At 36.7% G+C, this 17,225-nt stretch overlaps 2 protein-coding genes and 1 long non-coding RNA gene across 3 annotated transcripts; all 3 read left to right on the top strand.

Annotated features, from left to right (window-relative positions):
* Window positions 1-2,102: 2,102 nt before the first annotated feature.
* On the top strand, window positions 2,103-3,749 carry LOC148906873 (uncharacterized). The gene is made up of 2 exons (XR_016121193.1): window positions 2,103-2,382; window positions 2,528-3,749. It is a non-coding gene; the product is annotated as an uncharacterized LOC148906873 (long non-coding RNA).
* Window positions 3,750-4,282: 533 nt separating this feature from the next.
* On the top strand, window positions 4,283-6,639 carry LOC148906874 (uncharacterized). Its single transcript, XM_089036431.1, has 4 exons — window positions 4,283-4,444; window positions 4,584-4,794; window positions 5,203-5,361; window positions 5,474-6,639. Exons 1-4 carry the CDS (start codon window positions 4,283-4,285, stop codon window positions 5,590-5,592), a joined length of 651 nt encoding a protein of 216 aa, XP_088892557.1. The 3' UTR covers window positions 5,593-6,639.
* A 726-nt stretch (window positions 6,640-7,365) lies between these two features.
* Window positions 7,366-9,841, top strand: LOC116293234 (uncharacterized). Its single transcript, XM_031700638.2, has 4 exons — window positions 7,366-7,858; window positions 8,300-8,492; window positions 8,762-9,011; window positions 9,475-9,841. The coding sequence occupies exons 1-4, from the start codon at window positions 7,433-7,435 to the stop codon at window positions 9,839-9,841; spliced, it is 1,236 nt and encodes a 411-aa protein (XP_031556498.2). The 5' UTR covers window positions 7,366-7,432.
* The last annotated feature ends 7,384 nt before the right edge of the window (window positions 9,842-17,225 follow it).

Consider the following 17,225-nt stretch of genomic DNA (forward strand, 5'->3'; position numbering starts at 1 on the left):
CCTTCACAATCTTGTGAAGTCTTAGCCTATACTCTGGGGGAGGGGAACCTAAATGTTGCTGCAAGAGTAGCGAGGAATAAATTGATCGATTGATGCATATACATGTACCATCTCAAACATTTGGCAAAAATGAAAAGGTTTTTTAGAGCCCATAATATCGAGCATCTATGCAAGCACATGGGTGGGGATAGGGGGTCAAATGCTTCGGTTTCAGTACATCCGAAGAAAATAAACGATAATGATAATAATTTCCTCTTGATTTCCGATAATAGATCCGGTGATGGAACTGTGGGTGCAGAGCTTTATGGTGGCCCATTGAAGCCATAGCATTTTTTTAGTCTTTTTTAATTATTTTTTTCCTACTTTTTTCATTTTTATGTTTTTATTCATTTTTTTATTTTTTTATTTTTTTGAAATCAAAATTTAATTTAATTTAATTCCATATTTCGAAACTAATTTTTTTAAATCGTGAATTTAATAAAATTGTATTAATTTTTATCTATTTATATTTTATTTATATTTATATTTTTTAATTTAATTAAATAATTGATAAAAAAATTGATATCAAAATTATAATATTTTGATTTTTTTAAAAAATATATATATATTTTCACGTGGCCCATTGAGGCCATAGGCCTAGGAAGGCCATAGGCCATGTGATAGATCGCGGGCGCATGATGTACATCATTCCATGTGACATATCTCAACCACTCGACTATTTACTGCTAGAAATGTCTGTAAAACGTAAGAAAGATTGGGAAAACTTTCGCGACAAAATCTCAAAAAAGCGAACTGATGGAAAGAAGAATCGCGGAGGGTCATCAGGCAATTTAACCGTGCAAAGGCTGTCAGCTAACGTCGAAGGTAAATGTCAGAAGTACTCGAGGATCGGGCCATTAACTCTAGTTCCCTTGGACCCAGAGAAAGAAGTTAATCTGCCAAACATCAAAGCAGCTTGTCAAGCACATTTCAAGAAAAATCTCGAGTGCGATGTCTTAGCTGGAGAGAGGGGACCCTCATTTACCGATGTCGGCCAGATCGAGAACTGGAAGGTATTACATGTCCGGTTTATTGATAATGCTAGCCAGCACACTGTCATTGACAGCGGTCCTTCAAGTACCCCACTTAACGTTAACAAGGAAACTCTGGTGCGTGAACTCAGCGGAAGGGTCAAAACCAAACCAGAAAATGGTATAATCGCCCCTTCAGTTGTGGCATCCGTGTCATTGAGCCAAATGCTAAAGGCGAGGTACGGAGAGGGGAAAATCACGGAGGAATGTTGCATTAAATGCCACAAATTATTCCGAAGTGTATCTTCGGGGGTGTTTGTGAAGCCAAATGGGTCTGTGCAGTGTTATTCCGACGAGCAAGACATGTGTGACCTGTGCCAATATCTTGAGAGCCATTCTACTTTGGAAGACAAATTTTAGCTAAGGCATATTGATTTACTCAATGTAAGCCGTACAGACATATGAAAAACTATGCATAGAGTACCTACAATATTTGGTATGTTGTATGACATTTTTTTCATAGTCACTGCGTGAAATGAGAGATGTCAAGGAAAATACGAGTTCTTGACACGCGCTGATATTTAACGTATCCGGGAGCAGTACTCAACGTGTCAGGATACTTAAAGTATCGTGGGGTGTCAAAGTCCGTATACTTAATATCTTGAAGTGTCATGGAATATCCAATAACGCATACTCAATGTTTTGAGGTGTCATGGAGTATCAAACATCGCATTCTCAGTATTCTCAAAGTTTCCAAGTGTCATGGAGTATCAAACATCGTATTCTCAGTATTCTCAAAGTTTCCAAGTGTCATGGAGTATCAAACATCGTATTCTCAGTATTCTCAAAATTTCCAAGTTTCATGGAGTATCAAACATCGTAATGTACGTCCATCGAGTTTAACGAAATCATTATTCATACTTTAATATCAAATATAATTTTACACATCCACCATATACGTAGATGTATTTTTTTTGCAAATTGTCGAAGAATTATTTTATATATCAAATTATATATCGATGTCTGTTTTTTTTTTAATTACTCAGCCTAGTTGAAGTTGATTGTTCTCGGAAAGGTTTTCTCCAACACAAGTGAAATGAGATGAAATGCGTGAATCGAAAAAATAGTCGATAGATAGATGTCAGTCTATAATAAAGCGTAAAAGACCATCCTATGGTTGTTTAGAATAATACATTTATGAAATAAAAAACCCTTCGATGAATAGGATTCCTGTGTTATAACGGTCCGCACGGCATTTTGGGTATTGGTTGATCGATCCGACTTTCTACACGTGTTGCTTCAGAGGTCACAGTGGATTATTTTAAGCTTTTCTATTGGAAAAGAAAGTTAGAAAGGCCGTATTTAAGATTTGGTGAGTATCATTGTTCATAACTATTTTCTAATTGAGATATACTTCTTGCCAAATACGAATTCATTGCCACTACTCGTAGCTTTATGCTGTGCCAGTACTGTGTGTCTTCATCTCTTCCATGAACGCATGTTTCTTATATCTAAAGGTTTCAAAATATGGGAAAGCACAAGAAAGCTAGCCGAATGGCCTACGTCAAAAGGTTAAAAAAGAAAAAGAAAGCGAAGAAATCCGGTGGACAAGGGGACAGCAGCGCCGCAAATGTGCATGTGTCAAGTCAAGAAGATTTAAATTCTAATGACAATTCAAATGAAGTTCACTCTCGTGATAAAAAACAGAGGCTTAACAATTCAAACAGTCGCAGAACAGCTATTTCTGGGGATTTCAAGAAGGATCCTTTATATTTTCAGATGTTGAAATATAGTAGATGCAAACAGAAAATGAAAAACATCGAAAAAACAAACTATGCTTTATTTGATAGATATCCTGCATGATTATTCGAAATGTTTAAATTCATATTGAAATATATTTAAATCAGTTGAAGTTAATGTGATTAATGCTGTGAGATTACTGTTGTTCGGGAACAGAAAGAGTGACGTCATGTATATGGCAGATCTTTAGGCTGTGAGATTACTGGTATTCTGGAACAGAAAGAGTGACGTCATGTATGTGGCAGATCTTTAGGCTGTGAGATTACTAGTATTCTGGAACAGAAAGAGTGACGTCATGTATGTGGCAGATCTTTAGGCTGTGAGATTACTAGTATTCTGGAACAGAAAGAGTGACGTCATGTATGTGGCAGATCTTTAGGCTGTGAGATTACTGGTATTCTGGAACAGAAAGAGTGACGTCATGTATGTGGCAGTTCTTTAGACTGTGAGATTACTGGTATTCTGGAAAAGAAAGAGTGACGTCATGTTTGTGGCGGATGTTGGTTGTCAGGAGACATAATTGAATTTTTTCTTGCATTGGATGATAACCTAGAATCATGTGACCACTTTCAGCTCAAAATTATTTATTATTCCTTATAATACCATTTTCTAGTAATAGTGATACTTTAGGAATATAATAATGTGATATATATATATTATTATTCTAAAATGTTTTCCTTTAAACTGATCATTGTAAATAATGCAATTTAGCTATGTGGCTGAAATTAAGTCATACTTTAAATAAACAGACTGTCTAGTATCTAACTATTTATCTAATATACATTATTTCACAGATCCTGTTAGTCAACCTCACCCTCGTCAGCATGTAATTAGTCTTTAGAATTTGACTACAGTGTAGGTGTATTGCTACAAATACCGTAAATGCTATTCTAAATAAACTAAATAAACACCTTTTCAGGGAAAGGTACAACCCCAGGATCACTTTAGCAAGGATTTTGTGATTTTGCCTTTACTTAAAGGGGCACTTGGACGAAAATTCCCCAAATTTTGAAAGTCCGAATAATTCAAATATTTGTGGATAAACTGAATATAGAAGACATTTAAGAACAACATCCCTAAAATGTCTTTATTTTAATTAAAGCACATCTTTTCCTAAGGGGCTGTCACTCGATACTTCGAGACGAAAAGACAGCAGTACTTGGACAATCTGCCGGAAAGGAAAGAAGCGACAGAAAAAAAACTGAAAGACAAGATCCTTACTTCCCGAAGAAGAAGGGTGAGTCGTGAGCCGTTTTGACCGCTGTAATACTGCTCAAAGTAGTAGTATAATAATATAATAATAATAATTACAATTTATAAAGCGCTTATCAGTTATGTGGGTTTATTGTTGCTCATTTAAATCATACCTATTAAAACAGAACATTTTAATATTATGGACTGAAAGAATTATATGTTTAATACAACAAATATTTCTTCTTGTGTCCTTCTACATTTAGCTATATGTTCAAAGGATGAAAGTGGCAAACGAAGCGGAAAGAGAAAGGCTGTCAGAAATAGACCATAATTATATGAGCGACGAGGAAGATGGAGATGAGGAAGGGATATGGGTCGTGCGTAGTCCATCCTGGAGGAGTGCTGAGCTGTCAAGCCTCCTCGAAGCTTTACAAAAAAAAGTTAAGGAGAAAGACAGCACATCAAAGCACCTCAAAAACAAGAGAATGAGGGGTGCAAATTGTACGAGGAAATTACCATCAAGACCTCCAGCATGGGCTGTTTCTCAACAACGACAAACTCCAATACGTCAACCAACAGCACCACAACAGCACCACAGCATCAACCTTAAGAGATCTGGAAAATGGGGGAAGACCATCCCTCTCAAGAAAAAACCCACAGCCTTTAACAAGAAAGCGCAACCGACCAAAACACCCGCAGGAAACAAGAACTCAAGATATGGAGGATGAGGACAGCAGCTGCAGAAGTTCTTCTCCGAAGAGCCCATTCTTGAAAGGAAAAGGGGCACATGGTATAGTAATTATATACAAGTTAATTAACTGTTTATTGGCATAATTATTATGCATGATTGTTTATGATTATCTAATATTCAATGGCTTTGCATTTTGTCAGCTGGAAGGAAGTTGTAGGAAGCTGAAAGTCAATGTCATAATGTCCCCCCTCCCCCCCAAACAAAGACATTTAGAACAAATTATCTCGTAATAACTAAAACATCACTCTAAATCCTCAATGCCATCAATCATTCTATATTTAGAGAGTTGTTGCTCATTATACATTAACAAATCATCGCGTGGCGTAATTTGACTAGCGCGAAGAGTGATCTTAAAGGTCTTGAGCGCCATCTGAAAGCATGATCAGAAAAAAAAATTCACGGATCCTTCAAACGCTAAATAATAATGAATTATATTTTCTTCATAAGATTCGGATGAAGAGGATGAAGAGTATGAGACATACTCCTCGGAAGAAGAGAGCGAGGAAGAGTTTGCCAGAGAAGGAGAGTTTTCAAAAGATGAATCATCAGACGCAGAGGTACGCGAAGACCGACATATCAAGAAAAAGAAACTATCATTTTCTCAAGGTTAGTCAGGTTTATTGTATAGAACATTTGTCCCTGACGTGCAAACTAATTTATTTTCTTTTTGGAACTGTAAATTTCCTTTTTTTTTTTTTTTTTTTTTTTTTTTGAACAGTTCAACAAGAGTTAGCCCTTCCTGACCCCAAGACACCAGAGCAGATGCCCGGCGCCTTCAAAACAAGCACCCCAATCACTGGAAGACGGCAAAACAGCAAAAAACCAAAGAAAAAGTGAAAACGAAAGCAACTTTCAATTATATATTTTATAATTTTCATCAATACTTAAATTTCATTAGTAAAACATGTTAAAGTTATCTTTCACAAAAATTATATGATTGCATTAAAAATGTTTTTGATGAAACCAAAATGTAAAAAATGCTCGGGAATCGGAAAATATAAGATACGTGATTCTCGAATACTTGGAATGGCATGGGAAATCATTGAGAATACGAGATATAAACCCGGGGAATCGGAAAATATAAGATACGTGATTCTCGAATACTTGGAATGGCATGGGAAATCATTGAGAATACGAGATATAAACCCGGGGAATCGGAAAATATAAGATACGTGATTCTCGAATACTTGGAATGGAATGGGAAATCATTGAGAATACGAGATATAAACCCGGGGAATCGGAAAATACAAGATACGTGATTCTCGAATGCTTGAAATGGCATGGGAAATCATTGAGAATACGAATTATAAACCCGGGGAATCGGACTCGAATACTTAGAATGGCATGGAAAATCAAGGAGAATACGAAGTCGATACTAGACGTATCGGCTTCGTACCGGGACCCCTGATATTCCATGACAGGGAAAAACAGTCCGAATACGGGAGTATACGAAATCGCATATTCCATTACACTTTAGATATCCGTTTACCCGATACTTGCGTATACTTACGTATTCTTCAAATATACGAGTTCGTATACGAGAATATCAAGACTCGTATACCCAGCTTTTCACAGAGTGAGTGGTACTTACTATGCGACCCTATAGACTAATTGCAGAAATATTGACTCTTAGTTCTCAGAAAGGACAGTTATAGATACATCTGTAATGTCATTTTTGTGATTTCTATTTGCCTTTTTTAGTTTTCGTTACACCAAATGTATCTCGATATTCAGTACTGTTCTGTTCCAGACTGGCTGCTTTGCCAGTTGTCAAATTTTAAAATGTTCTGATCCTATGTTCAGGAATCCAAGTATTTACAAAATAAGGCATAAGAGAAGTTCAGTTTATAAATTTATCGAAAACCAATGACCCAAATTGATGCTACTCAACATCTAACGTTAATAATTAAATGATAATGAATCCATACCAACAGACCTCTTTATCTTTATTGTATGTTGTGCCCATTTCAGATCATGTGATGCCACTCTTGGGAGGGAGGTAGGGATAGGGCCATGTGGAGGGGGGGATAGAGGTTGGAGGATGAGAATAGAGGTTAGGTCAATGCATTGTGCCATAATTTCGAAGCATACATTTTGCTCGAATTCCATTCACATCCTTGAAATTTTTTATCTACTGATTTCCCAAAAGGAGACAATTCCATTCGATCCATTGGGATACCCTTTGGGGGCCTCCAGGAGTTCGACTATAATACACAGGTAGCCCAAACCAGATAACCCAACACTAGTGAAACGTCTTGCTACTGTATATCATTCCAATGGATCCAATGGATCCAATCGTTCTAGTTTAGGTATAAAAAAAAGAATATTTTTCCACTAAGTTTTACTAAGTCTTATATTATGTTTATTTTCAAGTTTGTAAAAACTCCTTTATGAGACACAATATATAGGATACCTGTGGTTTTTACCATTAGATTCCAATTCTCCATTCGAATCACCCTCACTAATCGGGGATAATAATCGCTGAATCAAAAAAGGTGCAGCTTATGATAAAACTAGGCTACGACCATAGCAATAATTCCTGTAAATCCTTGTCACGCAACATGTTGATGTTAATTGGAGGGGTTAATTGACAACTGGCACATGATAATATTGGTCGGCGGTAACCTTTTAGCACAAAAAAGACATTTCATACCACAGCACAGATACCCCAGCAAAAATGGCATCCAGAATAAGAAACGATGAGTGGACGGAGGATAATGATCTCAAGGATGATCTTACCAAGTACATGAGACAGAATTTTAAGAAGCGTGAAATAGTCGACCTGCTTTTAGTACGATATCCCCAATATGCGTGGAGTATACGAACATTGACTCGGCGACTGCAATACTTTGAGATAAAATTCGTAGACTATAACATAGACATAGAGACTGTAAAGGCAGCAGTTGAAAAAGAAATGGAGGGTCCAGGGCAATTATTGGGATACAGAGCCCTTCATAAGAAGATCCGAGAAGTACATGGACTCAACGTGCCAAGAAGTCTTGTGTATGATGTAATGGTCGAGGTGAACCCACAAGGACTTGAGGAGCGAGGAGGCGTTGGAAAACCGAAAAGACCACCTAGAACGAAAGCTTTTCTATCGAATGTGAGTACTTTAATAAGCTGCCTAATGGCTTGTTCGTTTCTTGACTACCATGCCTATCTTGTATCTCAGAACATAAACATAGCTCTCTCAGAGTCACGTGACCCAAACTGAACAACAGAATTTGAAAGAGCACCAACATTAGTATGAAGGCCGAGTATTAGCTCATTATATTGACTTTAACAGAATTAGCATCAAATATAATTATAAATCAAATATAATAATATCCTTATAAAATTTTCAATTTATATTTTTACAGGCCCGCTTAAATTAAGGAGATGGGGTCACATGACCTGTTTGTGCAAGTCATCTGTTGGTCTCTAGTAAGTTGACCAAGTACAGGAATTATTGAATAAAATGAGTATAGAATTAATGCATGAATTAGTTTTGTGCACACAAGTTCTTTTGGATTTAATTGATTCCATTATTTTCGAAAATATGTAGGGTCCAGATTTCACAATGTCACTTGATGGTCATGATAAGATGTGTGGCTACCAGAAATCAATGTTTTCGCCATGTATATATGGGGCACAAGACACATACAGTGCAAGGATACAGTTTTTGCGGATTTGGAATACAAACAATGATCCCTCCATTATAGGAAGATTTTACTTAGACTATCTGTATGAAAGCAGAGGTGAGTAATGTGAGTAATGTATGAGTAATATGATATATTGTAAACTTGATATATATTGATGTATTTTGTTATGCATAACCATCTGTATGGATATTTATCACTAGATGTATAGTGAGATGGGTCACACTTAGAAACGTCGTGATGGCCCCATAGAAACGCGACGTTTGAGTCCATGCAAACCTAACGTTAAATCATACGGAACGAGAAAAAAATTGGGTGTCCAAGCTTAAACGCAAATAGCAGTAACATTTTCTGTTTTTCTTCCTTAGTGTTGCCACAACATATCCGCATAGACAAGGGAACAGAAACTGGCATCATGGCCACTATGCACTGTTTTCTCCGTAATAAGCATGGAGATCTGGAAGATGCAACTGATAGCGTTCTTTATGGTCCTTCCACACAAAACAAAATAGAAAGGTGGTGGAGGGAACTATTGGAAAGAATGGAGAAATTCTTCAAGAAGCAACTATCCTCATTGGTAGAAGATGGAGATTATGACCCATGTAATGAAACAGAGCGGTAAATATATATGCAAGCCTACCCATTTCTAACAACACTATTAAAATATATCCAGACAAAATTCTACTGGAAAAAAATGGAAAGAAGCAATTAGGATGGATGTAATTTTAAGCCTTGTTACTTATGGAAAGGTATTTTCACTGAATTGACATCTTTTTTTCACAATTTCATTGTGCTATGTAAGGAACTCTAGTTTACGGATAATAACTGAGAAGTACACTACGAATAGGTTAGGCTATCTCTCGCAAAAATCTCCTAATTGGGCTTCCTGTGCCATTTGGCCAAGAGAGACCTAGACTCCCAATGAGAAAGAACAGGACCAAGTCTGTCCCAGTTAGGGAGACAAATTAAGGGATCCTTGAAGGATTGTCTGTAGGCTAAGGGTATCACCTGAAAAATTAGGAGGCAATATTTGACACCAGCATGTCAGTATATTAATATTTATTTAAATGTTTTCTTGCAGAATGTTGCTTGCTTTCATCTACATACCTGTCATACAGAAGGAGCTTGATGTCTTTCGTACTTCTGTATGGAACGCTCATCGAATTCGAAAGCAAAAGAAAAAGGAACTCCCTACTGGAGTTCCAGATCATATCTACCATTGCCCAGAGGAGTATGGTTCTGAAAAATGTGGCCTTACAGTTACAGCAGATAATCTGGAAGAAGTGGCGGAGGTGTCAAATGTACTCACTGGCACTGATGACTACTTAGAGAGTGCTTTTCGTGTGGAGTGTGAAAGGCACATTCCAAACACAGAAGATATTGAGCCTTCTCAAGCATATAATGCTTACATCTATCTGAAATCTCACTTTGATGTAAACAGAGTATGACCAAGTCAATGAGTCTGAAGTGTTACAACTATGTATCTTATAAAATCAAAAAGCAGTCTGTAACCACCAAAGTATTTTTGTATGTATGTATATATTGGTGGACATCATTGCTGTTGCTCTCAAGCATAAGGCATTCTTTTGTTGGTGGATTGTTTTCTTGTTTTGAGAAAGAGAGAAAAATTGATAATCCAGTATCAAACAGTCACTTTGCAACTGATTTGCAAAGCGATGGCAACTTTAAAAGATTGCAAAATTTGTTGCAGTTATGCCCATTAAAAAAGGTGTTGATGGCTTCTTGTGATAGGTTTCCTGAGCAAAAATAAATTGAGCTGTCCTTATCTTGAAGGACTGAACTGGCTATTTCGGGATCACAGAGAGTGTAACCAACACCTTGAATGTCAGTGACCATCAAATGGAAATCAGACCTAACGTAGGTATAATGGACGAAGGCTTCTGCTTTAAGTGTTATGTCCTCATCGTCCTTAAGACAAATTTCTCCAGTGTTGTTTATGTACTTTTGGAAATTTCCATCAATAAAGTCCTCCACTGTAACAAATTCATCGTCCAGTGAAGTGAAATAGACCTTCACATACTTAAAGGTTTCTCCATATTCAAGAGTAGGCCTTTCCAAATCTAAGTTTTGCGCGAAATTGCGTGCTAAAGAATTCATTTGGACGATTTTTCTGGTATGATTTTCAAGTATTCCAAAAAGTTCCAAAATGTCTTGACGTTTATCGCTACGATACTTTTTAACGACGTCCTTTCCTTTTGGCATACCACTGATCGCTTTGGCCAGAAAGGCTTCACGTACACCCCCTTCTGAAAATGGCTTTCTTTGTAGTGTAAACTTGGCTTCAAAGGGCTCTCTCCACATATCTGTTACGGAAAACTCTTCCAGCTGGAGGGTAACAATATCAACTTCCGGAGTGATAACTTTTCCAACCTTTAGCATTTGGCTCAATGACACGGATGCCACAACTGAAGGGGCGATTATACCATTTTCTGGTTTGGTTTTGACCCTTCCGCTGAGTTCACGCACCAGAGTTTCCTTGTTAACGTTAAGTGGGGTACTTGAAGGACCGCTGTCAATGACAGTGTGCTGGCTAGCATTATCAATAAACCGGACATGTAATACCTTCCAGTTCTCGATCTGGCCGACATCGGTAAATGAGGGTCCCTCTCTCCAGCTAAGACATCGCACTCGAGATTTTTCTTGAAATGTGCTTGACAAGCTGCTTTGATGTTTGGCAGATTAACTTCTTTCTCTGGGTCCAAGGGAACTAGAGTTAATGGCCCGATCCTCGAGTACTAACATGGCGCAAACGTTTCCGGCGCCTAACATGGCAGCCACATATTCTTTGTCTGTATATACGTTATTGTTTTTTATGGTTTGTCGCTGTTATGTAGTCCCTTTTTCTTATATTGATAATTATAACATTAATCGTCATTTGGATCTTGAAAGAAGTAAATCTCTGCACTTTGGTTTAGTGATTAATTCAGTGGTTTCAAGTTCATCTCCCTGGAATGTTTGTCAGTTAACTTCGTTTCGTCTCAAGTCTGGTTTCTACAAGTCTCGTATTGCCGTTGGAAAAATATCTAAGCATGGTTATACTTCATTATCTATTCCTGGTCATGATCCTCCAACTGATATTACTATTTCTATGGATATTCATCGTAATCCTGGCCCTTCTTCGTTTAACTCTGACCTCAAGACTACGGTTCAACGACTTCATATGGTTCATCACACAAATAATTATCATCGTTCATTGGATATGCCTCGTCTTTCTTTACAACATTTAACATCTACACCTGTGTTATCCCATGTCTTTTATGGCCATAACAGAACATCGGTCCTTAATTACAATAAAGAAATCCTGGATTCCACAGCTGGAAATTCAAATCTTAACCGTCAACTGCCGTTAATAACATACTCAAGAGCAAATCTTTTCGAACTTCGCCGTAATACAAAAGCTCCTTCATCTTGCTGCTCCTCTGCTCTTAAGGAATTAAAGCTTTTTCGATTTCGTGGCAAGCGAGGTGGTCATCGTACAGATCGTTCTACAATTTCATCATCACCTGCTTCAACAACAAACATTAAAATTCCTGCATCACTTGAACCTGCTTCAATTTCTACCTCAACTGCAAACTACATGAAATTTTGTCTCTTAAATGCTCGTTCAATAAACAATAAATCTCTTTTAATTAAGGATTATGTTGTTGAAAGAGACATCGATATTCTCGCTATAACTGAAACCTGGCTAAAAAATACTAATTCTGATTTTATTGTGCGTGATATTTGTCCTACTGGTTATTCGTTTTGTCATGTTCCTCGTCAAAATCGTACTGGTGGAGGTGTTGGCATAATGTATAAAAATAGCCTGAAAATCAATCATCATGTAACAATGTCTCACACGTCTTTTGAATTTATGGAAATGCTACTTCATCATCAATCGTCTACTTATCGTATTGTTATTGTTTATCGTCCACCCTCTTCAAATAGCTTGCTATTTAATGATGATTTCACTACTCTCTTGGAACGACTGGTTACATCTTCTGGCAAACTGGTAATTTCTGGAGATTTTAACTTTCACATCAATGACACTAAAGATAATAATGCTAATCGCTTTATGGATTTACTCGATTGTTTTAATCTGACTGTCCTTGATCCTGTTTCACCTACACATAAAAGTAATCACGTTTTGGATCTAATCATTACAAGATCTGATGAAAAATCTGTGACCAACCTTACTGTACACGATCCTGTTTTATCTGATCATTATGCTGTTCATTGTATGTTATCTGTAAACAAGCCTCTACTTCAATCAAAAAGCATTTCTTATCGCAAGCTTCGTGCAATAGATGCTGATTGTCTCCAACAAGATATTATGAACTCTGCACTATATCAATGTCCTGCTACTCAACTATCTGATTTGTGTACTCAATATGACTCTGTTTTATCGTCTATTTTAAATAAACATGCTCCTTTACGTTCTCGATCCATCTCCCTTCGCCCAAGAGCTCCATGGTATACTGACGAAATTCAAATTAATAAAACAAAGCGTCGTAATCTAGAAAGACGTTGGCGACGTTCCAAATTAGAGGTTGACCGTGAATTATATGTTGATCAATGTAATGTTGTTAAAAAACTGATTTTTGATGCAAAAATGAATTTTTATTCTAATTTGATTACTGATGCTGGTTCTAACAGTAATGATCTATTCCGTTCTATTGATCGATTGCTACACCGTATACCTGAGAAAAAACTACCAACCTCAACTTCATCCACAGATCTAGCTAACAATTTTGTTTACTTCTTTAAAAACAAAATCGTTAACATCAGAAATGGCTTCGTTCCTACGTCACATCTTTCAAATGATTTCTCTTATCTGGATTCACCTAAACTGGATTGTAAAATTGATTCATTTTCGCCTATCTCTATTGATGAATTGTCAGTCATTGCGAAAAAGATGTCATCTAAATCCTGTAGTCTTGATCCTTTTCCTGCAAGTCTCCTACTTGGACATTTTGGTGCATTACTGCCTACTATATGTGAAATCGTTAACCTGTCACTTCAAACTGGTGTTGTTCCATCTTCTCTTAAAGTTGCTGTTTTAAAACCGTTACTGAAAAAACCATCTCTTGATCATGAAATTTTTGGAAATTATCGCCCTATCTCTAATTTAAAGAATATCTCCAAGATTATTGGAAAAGTCGTTTCCCTTCAGCTAAATGATTATCTGTCTCTGAACAATCTCCATGAACCATTGCAGTCTGCATACAAAACATTTCATAGCTGTGAAACTGCTCTTCTTCGAGTACAAAATGATATCCTCCACTCCATTGACAATCGTTCTTGTGTTGCCATGCTACTCTTGGACCTATCTGCTGCATTTGACACAGTTGATCATCAAATTCTTCTAGATCGTCTCCATACAAAATTTGGCATTTCTGGCATAGCTCTTCAATGGTTTAAGTCCTACCTCACTGATCGCTTTCAATTTGTTTCCATTGATGATTTTTCTTCTGAAGCCCTTCAACTTGATTGTGGCGTACCTCAAGGTTCTGTACTTGGTCCTTTGTTGTATCTCCTTTATACTTCTCCAGTAGCTGATATCCTCCGAATACACAGAATGTCTTTCCACCTTTATGCTGATGACACTCAATTATATATTCCTTTCTCCTGTAATGATGATTTGTCCCTTAATGATTCCATGAATCTGATTGAAAACTGTCTATCTGATATTGATGCTTGGATGACTACAAATAAATTGAAACTAAATAAAGGCAAAACTGAATTCCTGTTATTTTCTTCAAAGCACAGCCCACAGTTAACTCTTCCTTCTCTTCAATTTGGTTCTGATGTGATAATGCCCTCAATGCATGCTCGGAACATTGGTGTCATATTTGATACGCATCTTACTTTGGTTCGTCATGTGAATAATATTTGCAAGTCTTCTTTTTATCATCTCAGAAACATTGCTAAAATAAGAAAATACATCTCTTTGAAAACAACTGAAACTCTCGTCCACGCGTTCATATCCTCCAAACTCGACAACTGTAACTCTCTGCTCTTTGGCTTACCAAACAAACTCTTAGATAAACTACAATCTGTACAGAATGCTGCTGCCAGAATAATCACTCTTTCCCATAAACATGACCACATTACACCTATCCTCGTTAATCTGCATTGGCTACCAATTGAATCTAGAATCAAATATAAAATCCTATTACTTACTTTTAAAGCTCTTCATGGCCAATCTCCTATCTATATCCGGGAACTCATTTCAGTGTATAAACCGAACCGTAATCTTCGTTCTGCATCACAAGTTCTTCTATCAGCACATTCTTATAATCTTAAATCTTATGGTCATCGCTCCTTCTCTGTGGCTGCTCCTGAACTCTGGAACTCACTTCCAATATCTCTCCGAAATGCATCAAGTCTTGCCTCATTCAAAACTGAACTTAAAACTTATCTCTTCAAATTAGCATATTCTTTGTAAATTATTTTATTTTGTCGTTGTCTTTGTCGTTTGTTTACTAGCGCTTAGAACAGATTTGTATTTGCGCTTTATAAATAAATATTATTATATTATTATATTATTATATTATTATTACTTCTGACATTTACCTTCGACGTTAGCTGACAGCCTTTGCACGGTTAAATTGCCTGATGACCCTCCGCGATTCTTCTTTCCATCAGTTCGCTTTTTTGAGATTTTGTCGCGAAAGTTTTCCCAATCTTTCTTACGTTTTACAGACATTTCTAGCAGTAAATAGTCGAGGGGTTGAGATATGTCACATGGAATGATGTACATCATGCGCCCGCGATCTATCACATGGCCTATGGCCTTCCTAGGCCTATGGCCTCAATGGGCCACGTGTGTAACATTATATGATATTATGTGACAATGCATCTTTGTTTTTAAACTAAAACTAAAACTAGTTACGTTATAGTTAATCACATGATTGTAATCGTATATATATACACATGTACGCCAGATATATATCAGTTCGCGTACTGATCAATACATGTAGTATAGAGTCAAGATAAAACAAATAAATCGAGACATAACCAACCGAAGACTATCACAACGTAAAAATATATATATTAAAAAAAAAAAAAAATCAAAATATTATAATTTTGATATCAATTTTTTTATCAATTATTTAATTAAATTAAAAAAATATAAATATAAATAAAATATAAATAGATAAAAATTAATACAATTTTATTAAATTCACGATTAAAAAAAATTAGTTTCGAAATATGGAATTAAATTAAATTAAATTTTGATTTCAAAAAAATAAAAAAAATAATAAATGAATAAAAACATAAAAATGAAAAAAGTAGGAAAAAAATAATTAAAAAAGACTAAAAAAATGCTATGGCTTCAATGCGCCACCATAGAGCTTGCCTTGGTAACTGATAGCTCAATCTTGATTCACGAATAGAAAAAAATATCATTGACGAATAGGAAGTTGATCCTTAATCAGCCATTACTATTCAGTCAATTAGTTTTACAATCTGTTATAATATCCCCAAATTTATCAAGAACTGATACAAGTATCTTATTTCCCGTGCCTTTAGTTCCATTCCATTTCATTTCATGACAGATTATAACATAGCCACGATATGACGCGCGCTCTGATTGGTTAATTAGCGTGCGCATCATTGTTTTTTTGATAAATAAATATTTTTTACGGTTTTGCTATGTTATAGAAGCAATGGTCAATGCTTAATTGTGCATATGTCCAGTTCTGAATGCACTTGGGAGGTTTTTTAAACACTCGAGAAGCTAGAGTTGCACTCGGCTACGCCTTGTGCAACTCTTCTGCTTCTTTCGTGCTTAGCAACGTAACCTCCCGCGTGCATCCAGAACTGGATATACGCACGCAAAGCATTGACTATTCCTTAACTAATCCTATTGGATTATTTCCTTGCTGGGGTGCATGCAAGTATTAACTGAGGCTTTTGCAAAGCAAGGAAATAACAACAACGAAGTTTTTCTTACGCCTTTTCGAAGCCGTTGTCCTAGCGGTGTCTACGTTTACGAACGACAAGGAATAATAATAAATCATCAGAATCGTAAGTGTTAACAGCGGTTTTGAAGGCACCAGCTGTGATGTCCCATATCGATAACAAGTTCATCATATAATATAAAGCCAAGGTTCGGACACCCGGAGAGAGGCAGAGGAAAGGAATGAGCGATAAGCGGAAAATGTTTGAGTGAACTTGACATTCTAGTTGATATGAGCTGAGAACAATGAGAAACAATGAGAAACAACTGCTACCTTTCATTACTCAAGTCTATCCCACCCTCCCCCCCATCACACTAGCCTGCGTGCCTCCGAACGTTTACTTGTTTACGACAGAAAATTCCGGATGCAGCGCAGGCTACCATCATACGTGGTATCATACTCGTTGGTTATCATTTTTCCCTGTGTTCCGAGGTTTCATAGTTCCTCGTGTTCTCCTTCCCTCCACAAAATCAACACTTTAATTCCAGTTCATTCGTAAAATGTGGGCCAGAGTTTTGTTTGAAAGGAGGACAACTTGAAAAAGAAATTTAGAAAATTGCTTAGGAATAGAAAGTTAGACTTCGATGATAAGCTGAAAAACTTTCCATGAACTCGTCCCTAAGGGAGTGCCAAATAATCATTACCCTCTCCTCCCTCCGGTAGAAATGTCTTTATGCAGGCTAGTACAGGCATGTGCCTTAGGAATGTGGTTTTGTCTAGGCTGGTGTTGATACTAATTCATTTGCTGTCAAAATATTTACTGTGATTAACCAAACATGGTTTGAATTTCGATGGTACGTCCAGGGTGCCATGTCAAAACTTGGTATCATTCCGTACCATGGAACGCCGCCAAGAATTTACGTTT

The sequence above is a fragment of the Actinia tenebrosa genome, unplaced genomic scaffold (genome assembly GCF_029948245.1).
Source record: "Actinia tenebrosa isolate PJP-AT-01 unplaced genomic scaffold, QUT_ActTen_1.0 PGA_scaffold4__44_contigs__length_22323623, whole genome shotgun sequence".
Lineage (NCBI taxonomy): Eukaryota > Metazoa > Cnidaria > Anthozoa > Actiniaria > Actiniidae > Actinia > Actinia tenebrosa.